The following is a 24,640-nucleotide window of genomic DNA, read 5'->3' as shown; positions in this document are numbered from 1 at the left end:
AACTGCTGGAAAATGAGATGGATCAATGATCAAGGATTTGCAGCACCTACCAAAATAGTCTTCAGTGCAGATGAATGTTTCAATGTCTGTCTCTTCATTCTTAATGGCTAGACCACTGTCATATTTCACTAAGCTAAAGTGGATATGCCAAAACATTTCTATACTTTTGTAGTTCAATTAAGTTTCTAGGAAGACTTATTTAAGCTTTTAGTCATCTTTCTGACTGCTTTTCAAACCTTAGCCAAGTTTGACGTTAATTAGTGGTTATTAGCAAGGTAGGGAAGGCATTGGTGACATCAGTCTTATAGTAATATTACTTTAAACAGTTGTTTTTGAAATAACAGGTGTTTAATCTTCAATAACTTGTAGGCTTTTCCACCTTTGGAATAAATTGTAGGTGTGTCTACTATTCTTACCTTAAAAATAGGCTCAGAAAGGTTTTCTGTTTATACCTATTGGAGAGATTTGAACAAGAGTATTAAGCACAAAGTGCATGTTAAGTGAAATGTGTGTTATTGTATAGGACACTATTCAGTGCAGCAGTAAGAGGAGGTTTAGAATTCAAGGTGTGTGTGGTTTTGCTTTCATGCTTGTTTGATGTTAAATTCCTCAATATATATTTGGCTTAAGTTTGGACTACTTCTTAAAGGACTTTTGATTTTTGCTTTGCTTTTGATTTTCATCAGTTTGCCAGGGGTTGTGTGAGTAGTCATCACTGTCCTACATGGTACCATTCAAACCAATAGCATTAAATGTGAGTCAGCATGAATCTTGAGTGTTTTGCAGAATTAGGCCCTTAATTTTGTTACAGTATTTGCATGCTTGCTACATACATAGAGCTGGGGAGGGGAGTTCCAACCCCTGTCTAGTGCTACGACCTTTGACACATCATTGCTTAGGTATATCTATATACATATATATCTAGTATACTGATAACTTTTGTTTACTGCTCTACTCTGTTTTCTCACAGCTGCGGAAGGCAGTGATGGATCACATATCGGATTCGTTCCTGGAGACCAAYGTCCCGTTGTTGGTCCTCATCGAGGCCGCGAAAAGCGGCAATGAGAAGGAAGTGAAGGAGTACGCGCAGGTCTTCCGTGAACACGCCAACAAGCTCGTGGAGGTAAGGGGTCCTAGGGACAGAAGGAGGCTTCCAAACTCCTCCAGGAGGGGAAAAGAAAGTGGCAGCTCAGCTGAAATGTTAGCAATAGCATTTCTATAGCCGAGGTCTTGATTGACTTGATCCTTGGTGACTACTTAGCAATGATGGGCAGAGAGGAAGCTGTTTCAGTAGCTCCGTTAAAGCTGAATGAATTTTGAGTATTTTGTATTTTGTCAAGCCTTGAGCTACAAGTCTGTCTCAGCTCAGCTTTGCTAGTGATACAGCAGATTGTATTTTCCAGAAGATTAAAAACTAAATGGRTGCTTCAGAATACCTTATCTGGTGCAGGCCGAAAGCCAGTCCAGACTTGCAGGCTAATCATTTCAGATTAAAGTAGGGCAAGGATATACAAGGAAGGCATAGCTGAAGACCATGTTTACTCTTGAAGGGAAAGTATGAGATAAATTCTTAGTATCTGTTTTTCTGAAGAGACTTGCTGTGTTAAGTCAACAAACTGTCGTTAGCTTCAAGGATAATACAGAAACATTATTTAACTATGAGGAGAATCAAGTGTAATGGCTTGAACCTGGCTYCTTACTGAACAGGGTTTTTACCAAATGATAATGTTTGTTCATCTCTGCCCTCTTGCAGRTTAAGAACTGTGGGGAAAATATTTGCATTTCTCCAAAACACAAATACAGTTTAGGGATGTATGTTTGCTATTATTGTGGCATTAACGTCTCTATACTGGTGTTATTCTGAAGCATATGAAGTCCTCACCTCATGCTGTGTATGATTTAACAACAAAAGCTCCTAAGGAACTTTTGTTGATTTGGGCACTGTTGGGTGTAACTCTTCCCATTAGCAGTAGAAGGAATCAAAATACCTCACACCTCTTGAGTGTCTCTTGCTGTCYGCTGTCCTCCGAGTGCTACAGAACTTCAAGTGTGGGCATCTGAGCACAGATTCTGGGAATTAACRACTCCAGATGCATTCTGTACACTGCTGAATACTGTAGGGTTTACTACTGTTATCTACAGGAAGATCAGATGAACATTGGCAACTTGCAGTCCTGAACCATTAGTACTGCAAAGACGTATAGCTACTGTCTTTTTTTTTTTTWWAAAAAAGACATTTTCATTGCAACCATGTTGTAGCAATTCAGAATTCTAATCTTCTGGATAATATGTAATGAACATATGTGGTTAGTRTTAGGGCAGTCCCCTCTTCCACTGATTTGCAACAAAGCATTGCAATTATGGGTCTAATAGCATTATTAAAAAGTTAAAAGATAAGATCTATGTAGTTACTTTTACAAGATAATAAGAGGTAGTGCAGAAAAAGAAGAAAAAATACTTTAAAGAATATGGTTTTAAAACAGTTAAAACTAAAAGCTTTGGAAGAAAACAAGATACTGATTCCATTCTTCTAACTGGGATAATAAATTTAACATTGCTATTGGATTTGGTTATTGATTTATTTTAACTTTATATAACAGCTTTTAGGTATCCTCCTTAGAGGACTCTAACTGTGGAATAAGTCATGGTGGTAAGAGATGCCTTTGTCCGAATATGTATATGGGATAAGAGAAGTGTGTTAATTAGAAGTGTGTCTATMTGTATATTCACATTCTTGTTTAGGCTGTTTCAGACTATTTAAAAAAAAACTTTAACTCATTTTTTTCAGCTGAAATTAAACCATGGCTTCATCCTTATTTCTTTGTAATTAGATCTTGGTGGTTTACTTCTAGGCTTTGTGGTTGGTTCATTCTTCTGGGTAATGAAGTCTATAGAAGAAACTAATTTCTAGTGCAAGTGGGAATTTGAAACCTGGGTTTTGTCCATCAGAGCACACAAGAAAAATGTTGGGAGTAGACTTACTGCCCTTGGACATGAGCTTTTTTCACTTAAAATAATCTAATTTTCACTTAAAGATGCACAATGGTATCTTTAGCAGATGGACTTCTGGTTTTGTGGGTCAAGTATTCTGCAAATAGTAAAGTGTGGTTAAAAGATGAGACATAATCAAGTGACTGCAGAACAAAAGATTCTTTCCCAGGCACAGGGCCAGAATTTCTTGCTAATATATGCAAACACAGTTTCACTGAAGTATTGGGAGTTGCGCTTACTTATTTGAAAAGAATTTGGCAATACAAATCGAATACTAGGAAAATGCAATAATCACTAATTCTAAAATCTGAATCTTGATTTCCTGGGGGTCCCACCAAGCTCAATAGGAAGTCTATTTTTCAGACCTTTTGATCTTCATAACTTCTGTTAGAGGAATAATTTTCTAAGCTATGCATTAACAAAGATGTATGTTGTAGGAATGAGGGGAATGTTGCAGAATCTTTCTTTGTGAGATGCTTGAACTATTTCTGTCTTCCTTTCTGTACATCTTTTCATAACACTTGTCTCTTCCTTTTCACTTGATTTGCTATGGTATGCCTCATTTGAAAATAAGCTCAAAGATGCATTCCCAATTTCCTAGGCATTTCAGGTACCTTTATAGACTGTTTAGGAGCTGMTGTTATCTGATGAAGCTGGAGGCATGTTATCTGTGGTTCCTRTGTTGAAGCCTTCTTGCTCAGACTCCCTCCGGAGCTTGCAAGACTAAGAATCAGCCTATTTGAGTCATACAAAATGWCTAAAAACCCAATATAGACATTTTAAACATACCAGAAGGTCCATGGCACCATCCAAAATCCTTAGGTAGTTAACATTTTTTAATCACCTTCCAACAGCCATCTCAATCCTTATACTTTCTGAAACTGAAGGTAGAGGAGCACTGGTGCTTTCCAGATCAAACCTTCATCTTGTAAATCTTTTTAATGTGTTTAAAATTTTAATCTATTATAACTGAAAGGCAGTCAATGCTTTACTTGCATTGCCAGCTGTAAGTCTGATCTTGAAGTAATTAACTTCTGTGCCCAGGTTTTGTCATCTATAGCATGACAGATTCTGATACCTACCTCACAAAGGTACTCTGATGCTAAATCACCACAGATTTATTTAAGGCATCTATCAAAGCACTATATGGTAGCTAATCAGCTGCTGTTGTCTGTTTAGTGCTGTTTTTCTGTATCTAATTGTTGGTTCTCTGGACTGTGTATTGCAACATTACACTCATTAAATGATCAAATGCAACCACTTCTGGGAGATCAAACGCAGTGACCAGTAGGCTCCTAAGATCCAAGATAGTAAGCCTTCAACATGTGTGACTATTAACTGATAACTGAAAATGCAGATAGCAGATGTAGATTGGGATTTCTGTCCTCACAGCAAGGACAGGAACAAGTATGCAAGAGAGCTACTGAAGAGTGAATCTTTTTTTCTAAGCTATATCAATTATGCTTTTGGTTTCTTGATTTTTTTTTATTTCCTGATGGAAATAATTTTAATTTTTCACTATGATCACTTAGAGTGATCATAAAGCAAATCCCTCTGTCCAGAATATCTGACAGCAACTCCTGAATGTAGCTTTAAAGAAAAATCCAGCATATGAGCTTGTAAACTTTCCCAAAAAAGTTCTGCTTCCTCTAAAGGCTGCAGCCTTGCTTGATATTTGTATGGATCGGGAGGAAGACTTGTAGCAGGTTCTGTGTTATGCAGTATGAGAGCAGAAACCAGATATACAAAGCTTTCTTATTAAATCCTCAAAAAAAAAGATACTGGAATGGCAACTGACCTATAACTGAAATGTTACAGATTTTGCATTATGTTACAGATCTATTGTACTATGGTTATATGTTGTTGAATATTGTTTTTGCTTGTCCTTCAAATCCTTAAGGATAAAAATCTAGTAGGCTGAGTACAGCAAAACATGTCCTTGACTCAAGAGGATTGTGCAGAGGCTTCCTGTGGAAAGGAAGAACTTCACAAGCAATCTGTCACTGTTCTTAAGGAAAGAAGTGTTCTGTATTTATGCTTCCTCATCTTGATGCAAGCTAGTTACTGTGAAGATGCATATGAAATTTTAATATGGCAAAAACAAAGGGTTTCACCGCACAGAATAAAGCGGTGCTCAGTCTGAATAGCATTGAAGCTGAGCTTAATTGTGTCTTGAGCAGGACACAATGGGGAGAAATAGAAGAAAGAAGGGAGGCCATAGGAAATTATGTTCACACTCCGTCCTCAAAGTAAAAGGACTTATYCAGTACAAGCTCAAAACTACAATTGTCTATTGGAAGTGGTCTTCTAACCTTAGATGCTAWGGGGATAGACTTTAAACTCTGCATGGCAACTTCCAAGTTCTCTGAAAACTAAGTTAAATTTGATTTTTCAGATTAYCAAATGGTAAATTTAAGAGCAGTTGCATCTATTAGTCTTCTACCCTGAAATTTACTTCTGACAATTGTAATATTACTGCAGAGAAGATTTTCTAAGCTTTTTTTTTAGATTTGGTGTTACCTCACCTCCTGATGATTACAGTCTTTCAAAAAAAGTTGTCCTGGTTTTGTATTAATTCTAGGAAAGTTTTTTAATTTTGAGAGACTTGCACATCTATCAACTTTGACTTATGCAAACAAAGATTTCCAGACCTGCTGAAAATTGGTTATCTAATAAGACCTTTGGCTCGTAGAAAAACTGTTACACTATGGTTTATGGAGATTAAAACTTGATACAGTGCAGGAGAATCAATAGTATCACAAGGTTGGATAGTAATTTGTGGCCAATGGAGCCTAAAACAGCTTTTTTTAATATATATCTTATATGCTAGACTTAGAGGAATTCTGTGATTCTGTGAATCTTTAGCTTCTTCCTAGCCATGTACTTGTCCATTTGATTAGGATACTGGGGCTACTTTGGGGACTTTTGGTGATTATTATTTATTTTTTTTAATCTTCATCRTAATGCCAAGGGAAAAGAAAGTTTAACTCCTTGGTAAAATTCCATGCATGCTGCTCGTTGTTTCTAAGACCTGTCTGTCAGTAAATTTGCTGCAGATGTAAATCTGCAGCAACAGAGCTAATGTCTGTCCCAGCATTTTTCTTYTGGATGTGCCTTTTGAAAATGTATTCCGAGTCTTCACTTTAAGAAACTTAGAGCTGGAATCTCTCTTAGGGAATGGAGGGATTACATTCAAGTCTTGTGTTTACAGGGCCAGGTTACTGTTTGGTGTAAATCCACAACATACTTGTTGAAAACAGTTGAGTTATTGACAACGATCATCATAAAGAATTGTATAAAAAGGATAGCTGTGTGGTTTTGTAAATATTGTGTAAGTTCATGACTATCAATTTAGTGAGCTGAATTAGATTTTCATTTGAGAAAGATAAAAACCCGAGTAACAGGCCCAAGAGGAAAATAATTGGTTCATTTCTCTCTGAAATTTGTGTTCAGGGAAACAAGTAATGTTCCTGGATGATGTAATTCACAAATACTGACTGTACTTGAAATGTTCCGTTCCTTTTAATTTAAGTGCACATCACTGCATTATTGGAGTATCTGACTAGCTATTTTGTGCTAAGCTATGAAGAAAAGATGTCAGCACTCTTCTACAGCTTTTTTTTATACAATTTCTATCATGAAAAAATACATACCTCTGAGTTTTCTCTTCTACAAATTAAAGGTTGATCAGTCTATTTGACTTTAGACCTAAGCTAAATAAGAAATAATATTTAGCAGGTACTAGTCCATGATTCAAATCAAATAGTATTGGTAAAGTTGTAGGTTGTTTAAATCTAAGCCCTTCAAGTTGAGAAATTTGATTTGAAATTAAAGCTGTGAGCTGCCTTGATGTCATGGCATTTCATCTGCTTGTGTGAGTTGGAATTTCTATCTCAGACCTTTCCTCCCACGCCATGGACAACAGATGTTTTTAATTCCTAGTAAACATCATTGGTGTATTGAAGATTGATTCAAACTATAGCAAGTTTAATTATCTGCAGTGGGAATATGAAGAACTTAGGCACTTTTTGCAGTTTTTATCTTATTGTTCCAGCCAGTTCTAATTATTCTCTTCATCTTGGGAATCTAATGCCCTTTTTCTCCTATAAGAAAAAGATAAGCCTTATAGAGGCTGATAAATCTTATAGAAACCTATAAGCCTTATAGGACTTTTCCCTTCTATTCTCCAAGCATGGTTGCTGTTTCTCTCAAGCTTAAGAGGTGTCTGACAGGAGGAACTTGTTGCAGGCCCTACCTACGATCTATTGCCTACATCCTTAACCTGGAAATGGGGGTAAAATTAATCTTGGGAATGCACAGCTTGGCTATAGCAGATGCTGACTGTGCCTGAGGACCTCATGAAACCAGAATGACTCCAAGGGAAATAACTTCCGCACTCAACCAGCTTGACATATCTCTTTCTAGTATCTTCGTACTAATAGTTCACATATTCTGGTGAGCTTGTTTGTGTGACTATGAATGTTATCTGGAGTAATCTTTTTCTACTCATTTCCTCCTTTCCTTTCTTGTGAGCCTGATAAGTTTGAACAWGTTTAAAGAACACTTGAAGGTCTAAAGGGAATAAATTTCCTTTTTTTCCAACAAATCTTTCTGTGATATATGTAAGGAACYTTCTACTTAAACTTGACAACCTGGGAACAATGATAGCTGTTTTTCTCCTTCCTGGAAGTGGCTAGAAAAAGGAGTGAGCATAAGAATGTTGCAGCTACCAGTCTACATGCATCTTTTGTGTAGATGCTGTAAAACTAGTGCTGGTCTTATTATCCAGGTCCTTAAAGGCCACCAGTCATTCAGTAGTGAATGACTAAACTATTTAAATTATTTACTTAAAGTGCAAATATATAAATATAGTCAGAGAGGCTTCTCTGATTTAAAGCATACTTCAACCACTTCTTCATTCTCTTGCTGCAATTCTTAAACATCTTTTCTTTGAAAACCTATGAAAATTATTTTCTTGAGAAATGCTTTCTTCTTGCAGAGGGGAAAAAAAAAAAGTATTTCTAGTTGTTTCCCAATATTTTTCAGTAACCTAGCTTTAAAATAATCAAGCATACATGTATCTTACCAGCCTCTGTAAAAGACATTCATTCTAATTACTACTTTTTTGACTGCTGAGCCTTTTCTTTTCTTCCCCCCCCCCCCCAGTGAATAATACTTGCTTAGCTGAAGAAAATCGCTTCTCTGGTCTGATCACACTACAGTAGAAATGATTCATGTGCTACTGTTTCCCAAAATAAAAGGACTCCCACATACTCTAGTATTCATTTATTTCTACTATCTAATATAATCCAACCACCTAGTGCTGTAGGCAACTTAAACTTTTTTMCAATACAAACAAAAGCTACAGATACCATTTTAAATAATCAATTTTTTACATTATGGTAATAATGACCATTCATTCTAACCAATTTTTGGACTTGGAGCCATTTATTTTATTCTGTTGTGCTATTCAGCATAGCCTGGGAATTATCCCCTAATCTTTYCATTGAAAAGACTGCTATGGATGATTTGAATGTGTGAACCTTTTCATGGCAACCTTTTCCTCATGATCTTGAGGAACCTAGGTGTTCTTTACTCTGAGCTTAAGTGCGTCTGATAGACTTGTTTTTATTATTTACAGAAATGTCATCTCTTCCATCAGGGGTGAGTAATGTAAATGGAAGCTCATGAGACAGATACTTCTCTCAGTGATGGAAGAATAATTACAGAAGACTTGTAAAACTAGCTGTTAGCGGAGGCTTTGCTCTCAAATTGTCAGGATGAATCCATCACACTTGTGTGATGACATGGTGTAAAATTCCCAGCACTATGACAGCTCTGCCCACTCTGTTTGGCAGTTCTAAATCAGTACTGGCAGGTCTATGGTCTACCTGCCTTTAGTATTTTCTTTTTTTCTTGCAGTTATTTCATGGGGTAGGATGTATAAAAGTCTCTTCATCTAGCAGTCATCAAGTAAAATTTACTACCAGCATCTTGCACAGACTAATCTATTAATTTTTCTAGCAGGATGAGTGAAAGTTGTATTAATATTTGAGAGAGATTGAAAAAAGATGACACCTTCCTAATCTTCTGATAGGCCTTCATAGGGCCATCCTTGCTTCATTCATGTTGGAAATCACTCATGAGAATCTTTTTTCCTTTCCTCTTGATAGTCTATTTCAAGAGGGGGAAGAAACATTAGTGAGAGGAGAAGGAATAGGTAAAATAAATGCTGCTCAGAGAAAGCAAAGATTCAAGGAATCAATTCTTGCTTTATTCAGSCTGTATCTGAGTGTTTCAAGATACTGGCTTGAATGCTCTGTGGTCTTCACAACCTGTTTAAGATTCAGAATTTTCCTCTGTTTAGTTATCTCTTCCTTGAGATGATTTTTGTTATTGTATAATACAAACATGTTTCCTGTTCAACATTCTTTTCTGCTCTTCTCTGTGAGCATGGTTATATTTCATTAAAAGACTCTTATGAACCATTTATCTATATACACATTTTATATGCTCAGGTGAGTCAAGAGTTTTATTGCAAAATCCTCTTATAGCATAAAATTTAGGATAGAATTAAGGAGTAAAGAGAAGAATTAAATATTATACCAATATTCCGAAGTCGTGACTGTGTCAAAGTATTGAGCTTACGGTAGCATGTAGAGAGGGAATGTGTCATTCATGACTTAACCATTTCTAGGTGTATTCACATATAGACCCAGACATGCCTCTAGTCATACCTGAGGCTATTTTCAATTTAGGTGAACCGAAGCTATTAATTCTTCTACCTTAATTTTTTGGTTGGCAAATCGTCGCTGATGATGAACCTGTAATTGGTTACACTCAGTGACTTCAACAGTGGATGCCCTTGGGTTCTTAAATTACTGTTGTCAGAATATATCTTCTTTATAATTTTTAGGCCTTACACTATTTCTTACTTATACAATCTTYACTTTATACCTGAAGATTTTCTCTTCTCCATGTAGGTACTTAAGTTTTCATCCAAGAACTCCCTAAATTTGTTAAGCTGTATGTAATAGAATCCTTTGGTCTCTTTTTCATAAGCTATGTTTTCAAAGTTTTTAATTACCTGTGTGACTCATCTCTATACCATCTGGGCTTTTTGCGGCCAACTTCACTAACCTTCCTACTTAAAAAATATAAATTCTCATTTTCTCACTATTTAGCAGATCCAAGCAGTACCTGCAGGCATACTTTTTTTTTTTTTTTTTTAATTTAAACAAATAAAAAAAAGAAACTTCATTGCATAAATATTTTTCATTAATCCTGGAATGCCTGGTAGTGTCAGTCATGTGATGTATCCTCTGTCATTTTGCAAAAGTTAAATAATGGGTTTATGGTGTTTTTCCACCTACATAATGTAAGCCTCAGATGATCTGTGCTGTTCTAAAATACTTCTCTGCAAAAATGGATTCTCAGATGACCTGCAGAGTGAGATAAACCACATCTTTGTTTTTCTGCTAAAATAGTTGCTGTTTGGAGAGATGTTTCTTCTCTTGCCAGAGGCTTTTGCTACAGAGTTGAGTCAGGGAATGGTAACAGAAACCAGTGAGGCTACAAATGAATGAAGAGCACCCTGGAGGAAATGTACCAGAGAGGGTTATTGGGCTGAGACTTAAGGGTGAGCTTCCAGTGAGGTTGTATATACCCAATTATAATACTAGTGCTATCAAGCATGTATGGGAGTAGATTTTCTTTATTTTTGATTTTTTAACCATTTGTGTTTTTTTAAACTGGTAGTGCATGGATTATAAACGTGAAAGCATACTTAATGTAATGCGGATCTAGAAGGCAAGTAATCTATGTTCTAATCTTCCTAGGTTAACACTTGAGTTCAGTGATGGAGGAAAAAGGCATTAGAAAACCTGTAGAGTCACAAGTCCTATATTTCATACCTCAACTTGGAGATAGGTTTCCAAGCAAAAGAAAGCTTAGGGCTCATCTAGAATAATGTTTTAATTGTGTACATCAAGTTTCATAAATGCGTGCATCAAATTTCAGYTGGGTAACTCAGTAGGTATTGAAGACATTGAAGAAAGTGTGACTTCGTGGCTTATCATGAAATATCACTGGTTTTCTTGTTCATTCAAATTAGAATTCTGAAAATCAAATACAATAATTGATTTATTTTTCTTCAAAATTCCAGAAAGTTTTTCCTAAGGTCTAAGRCTAAACATGAGGAATTTCTGGCTAATGACAGCTGTTTGAGAAAGTTATAAATAGTTGAGAAAGGGATTTTAGAATAAAAGTGCTGTGTCAACAGTATGTGTAGTGTGATAGCAGAGTGGTTATAAAATTCCTAGTAAAAGTGTTTTGATGATCCTGAAGTAGTTCCAAGCCTTCAGGAGCTTCAAGTAGACTTGATGTAAGACTTGATCTCTTTGTAATATGCTGTACTTAAAAGTGCAAGATAGTGAAGCCACAGAAGGTCAAAATTTACTGATGTCCATTCTTGTAGTCAGAAGGAATGTATATGATATAGATTATTTGTGTCTACTCCTAAAACATGAGTGACTTACACCCTATTTCATCCTCATGTCCTTATAATAAAGCAATGACTTCAGTTATTTGCTGAGATATAGTCAGAACCTTTCGTCATAGAAATCCAAGAACAGTTGGATTGGAGGCTGCCATGCAACATTACGGTCTTTGTTCCATATCTCCTTGCAGTACATTGTTCATAATCATAACCTCTGAGGTTGCAATTAAATGCCTGTAGGCTTTCTTCTCATAACACAAAGAAAAGTACAGTTCTTATGCATAGACATGTCCACCAATGTAGCAGTATAGATCTGCTGTTACCATTTGAAGACAAAATCCATAGCATTCTTGAGTTTAAAGGGATTTCTAAATGCTACTGAGCCCAAAGAAGCCAGTCCAAGTGCTGTAGAATATTAAATCACTGCTTGTGACATGAAAAGCTCCCTTTTGACACAAACTCTGTTGCCATGATGTCAGGAAGAAGATAAGCATCAGCAATGAATGTTAACAATAGAATCAAGAAACTAAAATGAGGAGGATTTTTTTTTAAGATGTTGAGGGAAAATAAAAAAAAAAAAAAAGAGGTAGTAATGACTTCAGACTTGAATCTGAGAGTCTGCTTTCCCTAACAGAAGGCTCTAGCTTAGTGGGATGTCAATATAATTGATAATAATGCATGTAGGAGAGTAAGAACCAAAAGTTACTGTTCTCCATCTCTAAAAAAGTAACAATGTCAAAAGATTTTTCTTCCACAAATAACTATTTTGTGATTTTTTTTTTTGTTGATTTAAGTATCAAAACTGAAGCTGACACAGGAAATGGTGAAGGTAGCTGTTACAATAGTGCATGCTATTCTTTTAATTGTAGTATTGGAATTAGTCATTGTATTAGCTTGACATTCCTTGATTAAAAGACAGTCAAACTCTGAAAGGACAAAATTAGGAAGCTGTAATAATTTCACATACAGTCTAAATGAGAGATTTTAGGAGATCAAATTCTATAACTTGGTTATATTTCCATACTTGAGTATTACAGTAATACTGGCCATTTCATTGAGTTATCATAGTATAAAGAGCATGAGTAGATCACTGGCAACCTTAGACAAAAGGTTATTAATATTAATTGTGCTAATTTGTGACACATAATTCTCAAAAGTCTAACAAGTTAAAGCATTAATCCCATAAATCTCTTATTTCATCTGATTTTTTTCAGCTAATCTTTTATTTACTATCTGCTCAATTAAAAATTGAAGTTAATGAGTCTTCCAATGTACTATAATATTCTAGAGTTTATTCTTCCCCCCCCGCCCTTCCCCCGGTAAAAGTTAATTTTCTTCTTTCTTCTCCATCCCTTTTTAGATTAAGGAGTTGAATTTCTGAGTCACACCATATATTTTCATTTGGGAAAGTCACTGATAGCAATTTTCCCATCAGAAAAGACATACAGAGAATGAGATGGCACAAAGCCAGGAACCAGCAGGAACTTTGGCATGCAATGTGCATGTTTAATCTTATCTTATAKCTTTTTGTCTTTTTTCACTACAAAAGTTATGCTTTTCATCCATATCTTGACTAAAATAATCTTTTATTTTTAATGAAATTTACAATTCTGTAGAAATTTAATCCTTTTCCTCGTTTTTGAAAGTGATGATTGCTACTTCTTGAAAATGAATTGTGTTCTTAAAATAAACTGAAATTTGGTAATAATCTTAAAAATGATTCATTATATGCATTTAAAATCCAGAATATAATACAAAAGCTCTCTTCACAGCGTTCTTTATGAATATGTATGATCCCTCTTCTTGTCTTTACCAGCCTCTTTACCATCATTAAGATATTTCTCTTTCATAGTAGACTTAGTTACCAAGTCTCAGCTTGCTTAGTCTCTCCTGATATGAGAGATGCTTCATTCCCCTAATCATCTTTGTCACTCTCTTCTTGACCCTCTCTAGAAGTTCCACATCCTTCTTTTACTGAGGAACCCAGAACTGCACCCAATACTCCAGGTGTGGCCTCATTAGAGCTGAGTAGAGGGGCAGGATCCCCACCCTTGGCCTGCTGGCAACACTAAACAAGATCTAACCATTTTAATTCATATCAGTGAGACTTTCACCACACTTGCTCTGGTTTCACATTTTATTAACCGTACTGTATTATGGTTTTTGGATGATTTCATGTTCATATAGCAAAGTAGTGAACTAGATATAAATAGAGCAAAAAGCTTGAAACATTTAGATTCCATTAGGTCCAGCCTACACTTTGGTATATATAAACCAGTGAAAATAAACATAGTAAATTTCCAACATTAGTTTTAAATAGCTATTACTATTTTAACATATAAGGGGAGACTCATCTTGCCTAAATTTAAGCAAGGCGTTAGTTCAAAAAGGCTAGGTAACTAGTTTAAACGGATAGTCTACACAATCTGGGTCAAATCTGGAAAGATAGGTTATCTCTGTAAGGTGACTCATGTTATCCCAATATTAGATCTTGGCTAAAATGGCAGATTGCCTTGTCTCTATAGATACCCCTCTCTAAAGACCTAGAGACCTGGCAATAAAATGCTACTGATGCAGTTGACATTGGGTTCTGCAAGGTAGACCTCTGTGTATAAAGACAGAAGTCAATTCTGGGGTGAAGGATTTCTCCCTGCAAAGGAATAAATAGCCTGTGACCACTGTTGGTCGGTTAAATCTTAACCTTAAGTTGCCTAARCTCTGAGATTATTTTAGTCTTCGATGTCTGTCAAAGATGTTCCCATTTCTGTCTTGTGTGTGTTGAAAGCTATCTTGGCGTCYAACTTCAACACAACAGATGGGACAGAGTGCTATTTGGCTGACCTCTACTTTAAGCATTTAAATAACTAAGCTGATTTTATTATCATAAAATAAACTTGCAAGATTTTTTACCCTGTAGACTGAGCTCAACAGTTGACAAGTGCCAGTTGCAATCCAGTAATTACAGTRGAGGAAGAGGTCAATTTTCATAGCAGTTTCATGGGAATGAAAGATACTTCCGTTGACTTTAATGAGAACCGTGGAGATGGAATACCTAGAAAATTGACAGTTTCCTCTGAGATAAGGAAGCCAAAGTGACGTTGACAGTAGCACGTGTAGAGTTCATTAGCTTGGCTTTCCAAAATCATACAAGAATACTTTTTCAAAGTCCTCTTGAGAGAGATTGAGGGTAAGCGGAGTCTGAAAAATTGTGCTAAAAACATCTATTTGTTTTACATCAGGAACAGTGTTGCCTCACTGGGGAGCTTTTCTTTTCTTTATTTTTTCTCTCTCGTTCATTCTCTCTCTCATTCATTCTTCTCCATTCTCCTACTCCTGTCCTTTTCTTTCAAGAAGAGAGAAAGAGAAAAGCCATCTTGGTACCACTGCCCTGTTACTTTCTGTGCCTTGTGGCTACCTTTATCCTGTTACTTACCCAGCTTTTAGGCTCAAGGATAGTGCTGTGAGCTCCCAGATCTAAGTCTTTATCACACCTAGCAGTTTTGTTGTCTGCCAGAGACTTCCCTTCAGGAACTCAAGAAAGAATTTGCAAAAATAAATATTACTTCCAAGAGAGAGAGAGAGGAGGAAAAAAAAAAAAAAAGGAAAAAAAATCCCCTATAAGTCTGATGCTATAAACCCTAAGAACACTTTGATCAAATGCTGATGATGGCATCCCAAATACTGCTGAGAAGAATACAATCATCCTAGTATAGGTATATGCAAAAATATTTGGCACATTCTTGACAAAACAGCTATATTTATGGAATATTTCTTTTAAAAACMATGTGATACAACACAGCAAAGCATTTGAGTCCTCAAATCCTTTGAGCTGTGGTGAATATATCATTGTGCTGTGTGGAAGCGGCATGTTTTTTTGTCAAAAACTGCCTACTTTTTTCAATTATATATACTACAAATATTGCTACACTATGTAGTCAAAGATGTATTCTTAACTGGTCTATTTTCTAAAGTATTTTGATATTGATTTTGCTTCGCAGAGTGTAAGTGAGCAGGCAGCTCTTTAACTCTGTAAATGGTCTTCATTTTGTCTTTCATTTCTTTCAATGGAAAAGAAAAAAATGACTTTAACAAAGGTATATTTCATAACAGTTATTATAGTAAGGAGGCAATAATATATATATATTTTACTTAATATCTCTACAGATTTTTCTGCTCAAATTTTTCTTCAGGTTTTCAGTCCTTCCACTTGCCCTTTTCTCCAGTAATACAATGAATAAAACCACATTCCWGTGTGGGTTTTTTCAGATCATGTATTGTAATTATGACATTTTTGTTGTTTTAATATTGATTTGGAAAAAAAGCTCATCTGTTTTTCTGTGTATAAGATAATAGGAATCTGAATCTTACAAGAGGGAGTTATTTAATCTTTTCTGAGATGATTTATAGAAGGTTTTGAGGAGAGAGAAATAAAGGAAGAGTATTCTGATCTGAGATTCTCTTCCATTACAATAAGAAACTTTATACTTAAGAATGTATGTGTGTATATATATGTCTATTATATAAGTAATCATCTTCAGAAAGATTTTCAAATCAAATTAAACTTAGTAGTTTTATTCTGCAACGTCATACAAGGTAATGATTGGTATTTTTTTTCCTCTTTCAATATCTGTTTGAGAGTCTTTTGATGTGCAAGAAGAAATTAAGAGTAGAATTTTTTTTGACTTCTGAAATAATGTTTGCAAATTCAATTTTATTCCAATGCTTACCAGGAGAGTGGAATATCTTAGCAATAATTGCCATAATGGTGTAAGAGGCTGTTAATAAATCCCAAGACCCCCTCAAAATAAATAAGAATGTCTCACTAGGTTGGGGATGAAAACCACAAACAAGTGTTGAATTGTAAATCATCAAAACAAATTCTCCAAATATTCCRTAATTTGAATCCAAATTCAAAATCTAATTCTCTTTTTAATCAGTAAATTCCAGAAATKTTCAAGATCTGGTTTGGAAACAAATTCCTGTCAAAAGTTCTGAAATTTTACTACCTTAATGAGTTCTTACTAGATTTCATTTTTCATTTTCTCACTCAAAATCTTTTGGACACTTGAACACTGATCTCAAATACATTTGTAAATCATTATCTTGTTCTCTTTCTATTTCCCTATCCTTCCACGAAGCTCTTCCTGGTATTTGTGTGGTGACACTCATCTTTTTTGAATATTTGATACTATTCCAAGCAAAGGTTTGCAATGGTTTATACTAACAACTTAATATATTTTCTTAAATTATCACTACTGACTTTTCTTCAACCTCCTTTGTATCTATCCCTCTSTCTCAAATGTTTATATCTGAACAGGTCTGTTTGGTCTTTAAAATTGATTCTACATCTTATTGTATATGATCCTCTGTGCWTGTAACCTAAGAGAACTGTTACAATTTCTCATGATAGATCAGAAAGTACAATTCTCGTTTTGTTCAATCTCTTCCATGCTCTGCAGTTTCTTGGTTGGGTAGACGTAAAGATAATTCRTATTTCTTTGGCAACTCATCGTAGAATAAATTTAGGCCTTTTGGCCTGGTAGGTACATGTACAGCTCCAGGAGAAAATAAAAAATCAGAGAATGCAAGAAATACTCTTGTTTGTCCAAGCTTCTCAACCATTAGCATGCTCCTGTCTTTGGACCACTGGACCTTCTCCTGGAACCATTTCTGCTAGAGTGAAGGACACCTGTAAATGATGTACTGTGAACCAGGCCTTCTCATCTAGTCTGGGGACAGGAGATTGTTCAGTGTCTTCTAGTTAACAGTGTGAACTTAACCTTAGTATCTTTCTTAAAAGCACCATAGAGATCCCTTGTTACTTTTGTTGCTGATATTTTGAGGCAAGGAGAAACTGTCAAGGCACATAGAGAGAACTAAAGGGCCAGACAGTGTTTAATTGTTTGTGGGAATCACTTCATGCCCTTAGACCCTTGTGAGACTGTCTTCTGTCTTAAAACAAAAGCCTCTTCCCAGAAAACTGTTGGTTGGAGTCTGCATGGTCTGAACGATAATGACCCTGGCAGCAGCAAATGATTCTTCTTCTAAACTACTTTTTCCCCCTTTCCTCCCTGTGACTGTTTTCAGGTATTTTACAACATACTGACGTCTATTTTGTCATGCAAGTCACTAAACCTCAAAATCTTGAGAATTTATAAAWTGTCAGCAAAGCTTAAACTCTCTGATAATTGATGATAATTGTGCAATAAATATACTTGTATCTACACTATATGTCTATGTAACTCTGAAAAATGAAAGGACAGTGCAGCAAAATGKAAGTTTACTGAAAAAATAGGTGGAGATTTTCAATGAAGAGAGCTTTCCATTCAAAAATAAGACAGGTCACTAAATTTGGTTGTCAACATCTAATCTAAACCTTTAGAGAATAGCTTTGGTAAGAGAATAGCCTTGATAAGAAAGGGTAAAACTTTGAGGTGGGAGATAAATGTAAAAATTTAGTTTGTGTAGTAGCAGGTGGAGTCACTGAAGTCAGAGCCAAAGAAATGARCTCGTTTGATTGAACTCAGCCCTGTAAATAATTATATACGTTGGACCTTAAATATGGAAAYGCATACTGTTTTATTACAGGTTTGACCTATTCTAGGAAAACCTAGAACTAGAGACTACTGTATGAAATTTTTCATAGGATTGCTTTCCTTGCAAGAAATACAACTTTTGTGTCAGCATAAAGCATTTGTGAATGTTGTCTGAATTTGACCAATGAGCAAAATTGAACAKAAATGGCCAAAAAGTGAATAGGAAAGGCTGGAAGGTTGCAATATATCACTTTAAAATTGCAGARAGAGGAGAGTGTATTGAAGAGGCTATAAAATATGCTTATTGTCAACCTCAGGTAGGTTTTTCTGGTGATTATTTTTCATTGCAGGCACTGAATAGAACAAAATATTATTTAAACAGTACTATTTTTGGCATGCATTTCACTTATAGAAACTCTGCCAGACAGACTTTCTGTATTTTTATTTTCTTGTTATGAAAGACTTTTCCTGAATCTGTCATACATGTTTATAATAAAATTAAATCTTCATACATGTATATTTTATACTTGGCCAACTACAGTGATGTTTAAGAAAGATATAAGGATGAATTAAAATATTGATAATGTCATTTGAAATCGGGTGGGACCTATTCTAGAAACGTGGTRGTCTCTCCTGCAGTGATCTCCAATATTAAACATAATTCCTTGACTAAYTAGTTTTGGATTATTTATCTCTATTCCATTCAATTTTGCTTATTTAATATATTCCTTTCTTTCCTTTGAAATGTAAAATTGCCATTTTTTGGTAAACATCTGATATATTTTAATTTGCAAGTCACCAATTGTTTTTGCGAGGACAAAAGATGGTTAGCTTTCACAGTTATGAAAAATAACAGAGACACTAAAGAAARCAAAATTGCTCACGATGTATGCAATGCACGCATTTAGGAATAAGATCCCAAAGTATCTTAAAGGATAATAGGTTCTTGATTATTTCTTGATATAACCTAATTCTTAGGGTATTCTTAGAGTGCTACAGTTGGCCAGGAATAAAGTAAATCTTGCACGGAAGCAAGGTTTCCTTTCTTATGTTTGTCTTTTTATTTGGAAACTTCTAGACTGAGATACTATAATTTGTATTAAAAAATTGTATTTTGTTTTAAATACAAATAATTTGTATTAAAAAGGCATGTTAACATACCGAAAGAATAGATGAGTTCACTTTTATTTTTTAAAACATGTGAACTCATGTAATAACTATCAGAAATAAATATATGATAATCTAGTATTTGTAATCCCTGTGTCAGTTTAATTGCAGGATCATATACTTCCAGAGATAAAGCATCATGTATAATTACGGTCTTTAATCCAAATCAGTTTCAGTAACTGCTGGAGAAATGTAGTAATAAACACATTTTGATATTTTTCTTTCTTGAGGTGCAGGTGAATGGCAGGATTGCTTCAGTTTGCAAGAAAAAAAAATTCCTTGCCTTAGCATATTTGTTAGCCTCTGCAGGCTTACTTTTTACCAAAAATGATGTATTTGATTTAAACCTTTGTTTAAAGGTGATTCTGTATTGCAGGTAATTGGTTCGGTTTGACTTCAGTGAATCTTAAAGGATTTTTGTATGTGGAGTTACAACTGCAATAGGAAGACAGCATAGGTACTTTGTAGCCTGGTCATTTTGTGTGTTTTCTGTAGAAGTTAAAGCTGCAAGTTTGAGTATCTTCAGGCAAAGGATGGAAATAGTCCTAAATTTCCAACAGCTGCATTGTGGTAGGAAAAAGGGTAATATATCAACACTTTTGGTGTCCCTTCTCATTACTAAGGAGATGATTTTTTGTTTGGACAGAAGGCCAATTTTCTTTTCCATTTTTTAGGAATATTAGGATTTTTTAGGCTTTTTTGACTATTGTAGCTTTGCCTTCTGTTTGCCAGAGTGAATTCATCTGTGCTATAAGAGCAGTGCCAGCCTTGGACTTTATAAAGATGTTCATTACCAGTTACGCTGAGGTCTCGAACCCCTTTTCCATTTCTAATGGTGAATAAAATCCCAAGTATCCCCTTTTTTATGGAAAACAATAGTATCCACCTAAATTCTAAGATCAGAGTTGGGAAAACTTTGTAGATTTTATTAAATAAACTGATAAACCTGGAAAAAATGAAAGAATATCTTTTGTATGCAATGTTGTATGCAATGTATGCTATAGCAATGTTTCATTTTTTCAATGTATAGGTAAAACTGGAACCCTCCCTCCTTYCTTTGGAAGTTTCATAGTGCTTTATAATCATAATGTGTTAAATTAGCTTAGAAAAAAATAACATAGCAATAGTAAACTGTTATAGTAACTGTCTGATTCATCTTTGCCAGTATTTTGTTTTCCTTTAATTAAGACCAATCCTCTATAAAGCAGAGGTGAGACATTGCTGATAAGTTAAAGTGCTCTCCAGGCTTAGACCTGTTAATTATCAGCTGTTTTACCCTAGACTTGAGGTCTTAGCTTGCTAAGGAGAATGGATTGAAAGTAGCAGCTGTGCTACCAGTGTTTGTTTGGGAAGATGATTATCTTAGTTAATTTGAAAATAGCCTCTGTGCCAGCAATGTAGGGAAGAAAACTCTGGTTGCACAAATATTCCTCAACTTTGAGAGAATAATTACTGGTTGGATCGGGTTACAATTCTTTTTTAATGGACTTTATTCCACAATAAAAGTAAGAGTTTCCCTTAGAATTAAATGGAAGAAAAATATAGCTTGTGTGCTTATTTAATTCTTTTCCATCCCTTGCAAAACAGAGCCATTATTAATAAAAAAAAAAAGGAAAAAAGAAAGAAAAATCAGGCAGTTCTTTTACCAAACTAATTTTACCAAAATAAGATTACCAAACTAATTCAGATTTTAATTCTTGAACAGCAGCTTCCTGAAGGCTGAAGTGATACTGAAAATAGGTGAATAAAAGGATTCAAAATACTTCAAAGCCTTTTGCAATAACACAACAAGCTTCCCCTGGTGTCCCTAGGTGTCTTTGCCTAGTTCCAGTTTGCACGAGGCTCCTGCGGAGAGGGACCTGCCAGCTGAGCCCTCTTGGTGCTTTTGGCATTTGATGGAAAATCGAAGGGCAAGACTCCCATCGCAGCACCTAAGCCCCAAGTGATAACGTGACTTCAATCCAGCACATCTTATACAAATAGGGATGGATGCAGCGTCTCTTCTATTTTGCATCTTGGATTCTTCCAAAGATTCATTCTGAGCGGGAATGCTGGTTTGAATGCCAGTGTTAGATGTTAGCTGGAGTGTTAAATGTTGGTTAGGTCTGATTTTGAGGCCCTTCAGCCTGTGTACAAGAAGGTAGCATTTCTCAGCCTGTTGAAACAGTGCAGCTTTCTCTCCCTGCCACCCCATAAATCATGGGAATTCAAGGAGAACATTAAGACTTTCGACTTGACTGTGTTTGTGTTTAAGCCATTTGCGGGAAATGGGATCAAGATATTCAGCATAAATCACTTCTGTGCTCCCTTTTCAGATTGAATGCTTGCCTAAAATTGGAATAAAGAGTCCTGAAAATCAGCTGTTCTGCTGTGCACTTTGTAAGTGCATAAAGTTGATCGTAAACATACCAGCACTTTCTCAATCGATTTTCTTCTCAACTGTCCTCAGCAAAAGTCCATCTAGAATTATTTATATATTTGACTTTTGACCACAAAAGAGGATAAATGTAGGAATTTTGGCTCTCAGTAGTGACCTGAAAAATATTCTTTCTTTGAATTTTTCGTAATCAAAGGAGTCCTGAGCACCCAATCTGCATGTTTATGTGTACATTTGTGTGATACCGTTTTGAGCATTCTAACCAAACAGGCACCACGTGAACCTATTCACGACCTGAGTCTCTTATGTCTCGTGTGTGCACCTAATCCTTGAGGATTTTTACATTCTTACTTGAGGTCTTTTCTCAGGTGACAGTGTGATTTAGGGCTGCCAGCAATAGGATGTGGGTAACCAGGTCTCATTCTCTGAGAAGGCATTTTCTCTAACTGGAAGAACATGGAATAGCCAGTGAATCCCATTACCTCAAATTAAATTGTTTTCTCTACGTTTATGCAAATAAATATGTTCAGCAGCTGTTATCCAAATCCTACTGAGCTCATTTCCCCCGTCACTTGTGCCGATGTAAATCAGCATTAATTCAGCAGGAGACACTGACCATTTATTCCTAAATGCATGGAGAGAGGAGAATCACGCACTTGAGAGCAGGCAGTGATTTTTTAAAGACAGACTGGAAAGAGCAGCATTTTAGCAACTTTTAGTGGCTCTTTTAGCAAGGCAAAGAGGCGCCGTAGGGCTTTGGGTGCCATTTGGGACTCTCTGTCTTGGGGACGAGGCGCCGTCGTCCCTGGACTTGACGCTTGTTTGCCCGTAGCTGGCAGCAGGTTGTCATGTGGCAGCTGCCTAGGGGGTTGGAGGGCTAAAAGGAAAGAAAGAAAAAAATGCAATAGAAAGGAAGGATTAGGGTAAAAAAAAAAAAAATAGCATGAATTCCCTGACAGTAGAAAAGAATAACAACTGGAGTAAGAAACATTCATTCTGCCTTCCTGCTCTTCTGGCTTCATCTTAATGCAGTTTCTTCCCACATCGGTTTGTAAAGCTGTGTTTACACCTTCACTGACCCCGGTTAAATAAACAGATCCCCGTGTGTAGCTAGATAAATAAATGTTTGTAGCAGGGCAAATATATGCTGACAGTTCTTCAGCGAGTTGACAGTACATTGACCACTAAGAGCATGAAAGTTAGAAGAAAAAAATGTAGAAACAATCTTTTCCTTAATATTCATATTATTCATTATCTCTGGTAGCAATTTGATACATATATATATATATATAAAATGCAGGCTGTGCAATGCTTTCTTTGGTCAAATCCTGTCTTTTTCATGMCAAAGAACAGAAGATTTCTATCACCAGTTGTCAGATTAAGAAAATGCTCTTTTGTTTTCCTCTTTCAATAGATGAACTGGTGCCAAAGAGATACTGCCCTCCATTAAACATTTCTGAAAGGTGATAACACCTATAGGGAAGTGAAGAGAGAGCCACACTCGGTACTGCTTGTGCATCATTTGGGGATTAACTGGGGAATTCATTTCTATCCTCATACGTCAAAGCTAGGACTTATTGACCAAAGAGTGTTTGACATGAACTATCTGTCCAGATGGGYTCAGATCCAGGGCTGGAGTAAATCAGTGAAGTAGGAAATCTGTAGCTTTTTCTCATCAGTTGGATTGACYGAGGAGGCTTACTCGTTTTATGTTAGTTTGGGTGAGTTTTATCGTTGAGAGTTATGTCAGCAATAGAAATGCTGACTGTGATCTGCTGTTCTTCACAGTGCAAATGCTTCATTTTGTTCATTTGTTCATTTTGCTTCATTGTACACATGTGTGTGTACGGATATCCTCTGTACTGTGATTTCTAGAATATCCRTTCAAAATATGTTTACATGCTTAACTGCATTAAACAGAGGAACTAGCATGTCCCATTGCTGACAGCATCCTCTAAGAAAGAGAAAACTCCTTCAAATATATATTTAATATATTTTTCCTTTGGTCTTCCATGTGCATGAAAGTATTGTAAAAGCCTAGCAATTTAATTTGCGGGAGGAAAATGGTTAAACACAACCAATAATCCTATGCGATGGTGTTTCAACCACCGAAATGCACATAAAAGACAAGATGAAGGGATGTCAAAACTTTTTTTAGGTTAAAAAATGTCATTCGCATGGATATATGAGGCTTCTCAGTAGAAAGCCTTTTGGTTTGGATGTTTTCACGTACTGAAATTCTCTGAATTTATTATAAGCCTGTAAAGACRGTCCTCGTGGAAGCAAATAGCCTTTACTGCTGTGCATGAGATGGATGGGTTTGSCTTGTTCTAGCCAGTTACAAAATCTAATAGCTCACATTTCAATTTTAGCTAATAGTGAGTATGCAAAGGAGAAATATATAGAAGAAAAGAAAACAGGAGTTTTTATTGTTGTAGGCTCTTAAAATTGCATGCTGAATGGTAATTTTTTAAACRTGCAGCATTGTCATGGTGTATATGTATTTTTTCCGTCTCTAACTGCCACGATGTCCCAAGAGTGTCAGCGAGCAGGAGTGGGCAGGTCTGCAAGGTGAGAATGAGCTGGAGGTGCAAGCAGGGGTGGCAAGGCTCGGATTCCACCATATCCAGATGAGAAGAGTCCAACAATGGACCAAAAGGTTGAACCATGATAACCAAGTTGAGCCAACTGCCCAGGGACAACGAGGCTAGTGGTAGTGCTGGTTCTACATCAAGTTGGCAGGTTGAGTCAAGCAAGGAAGATCAGAAATGGCAAAGTAGAAGGGCCAGACATAGTGTCCATGCACCATAATGCTGACAAAATACATGATCAGCACAGCTGGGCTTTATCAGAGCTGGAGCTGGCTCAATATGTTGGTTTTAACATATCACAAAGGACAGAAGACCCTCTAAGAGCGTGCCAGAACTTCTCCTTACTCCAAATTTGTCATCTTCTAGCCAGGTTCTTCCTCTCACAGAACCACAATAATTGTCCTATTTCCTAGTTGAAGGTTTATTCAAATGTGAAAGGTAGGTAGAAGTAATATCTTTTTATCTTTTATTAGACAAGTGA

At 35.9% G+C, this 24,640-nt stretch overlaps 1 protein-coding gene across 1 annotated transcript in view; it reads left to right on the top strand.

Moving 5' to 3' along the window:
• CTNNA2 (catenin alpha 2) overlaps nt 1-24,640 on the top strand; it is a 394,793-nt gene that overhangs the window by 303,865 nt on the left and 66,288 nt on the right. The window contains exon 9 of the mRNA XM_026048900.1: nt 971-1,123. Coding sequence (XP_025904685.1) covers nt 971-1,123 — 153 coding nt within the window. The remainder of the gene's footprint in view (nt 1-970; nt 1,124-24,640) is intronic.

Source organism: Nothoprocta perdicaria, unplaced genomic scaffold (genome assembly GCF_003342845.1).
Source record: "Nothoprocta perdicaria isolate Ctin4 unplaced genomic scaffold, notPer1 scaffold_58, whole genome shotgun sequence".
NCBI classification, from domain to species: Eukaryota; Metazoa; Chordata; class Aves; order Tinamiformes; family Tinamidae; genus Nothoprocta; species Nothoprocta perdicaria.
Note: the sequence above shows the minus strand (reverse complement) of the source record. Positions and strands in the feature narration are given on the sequence as shown.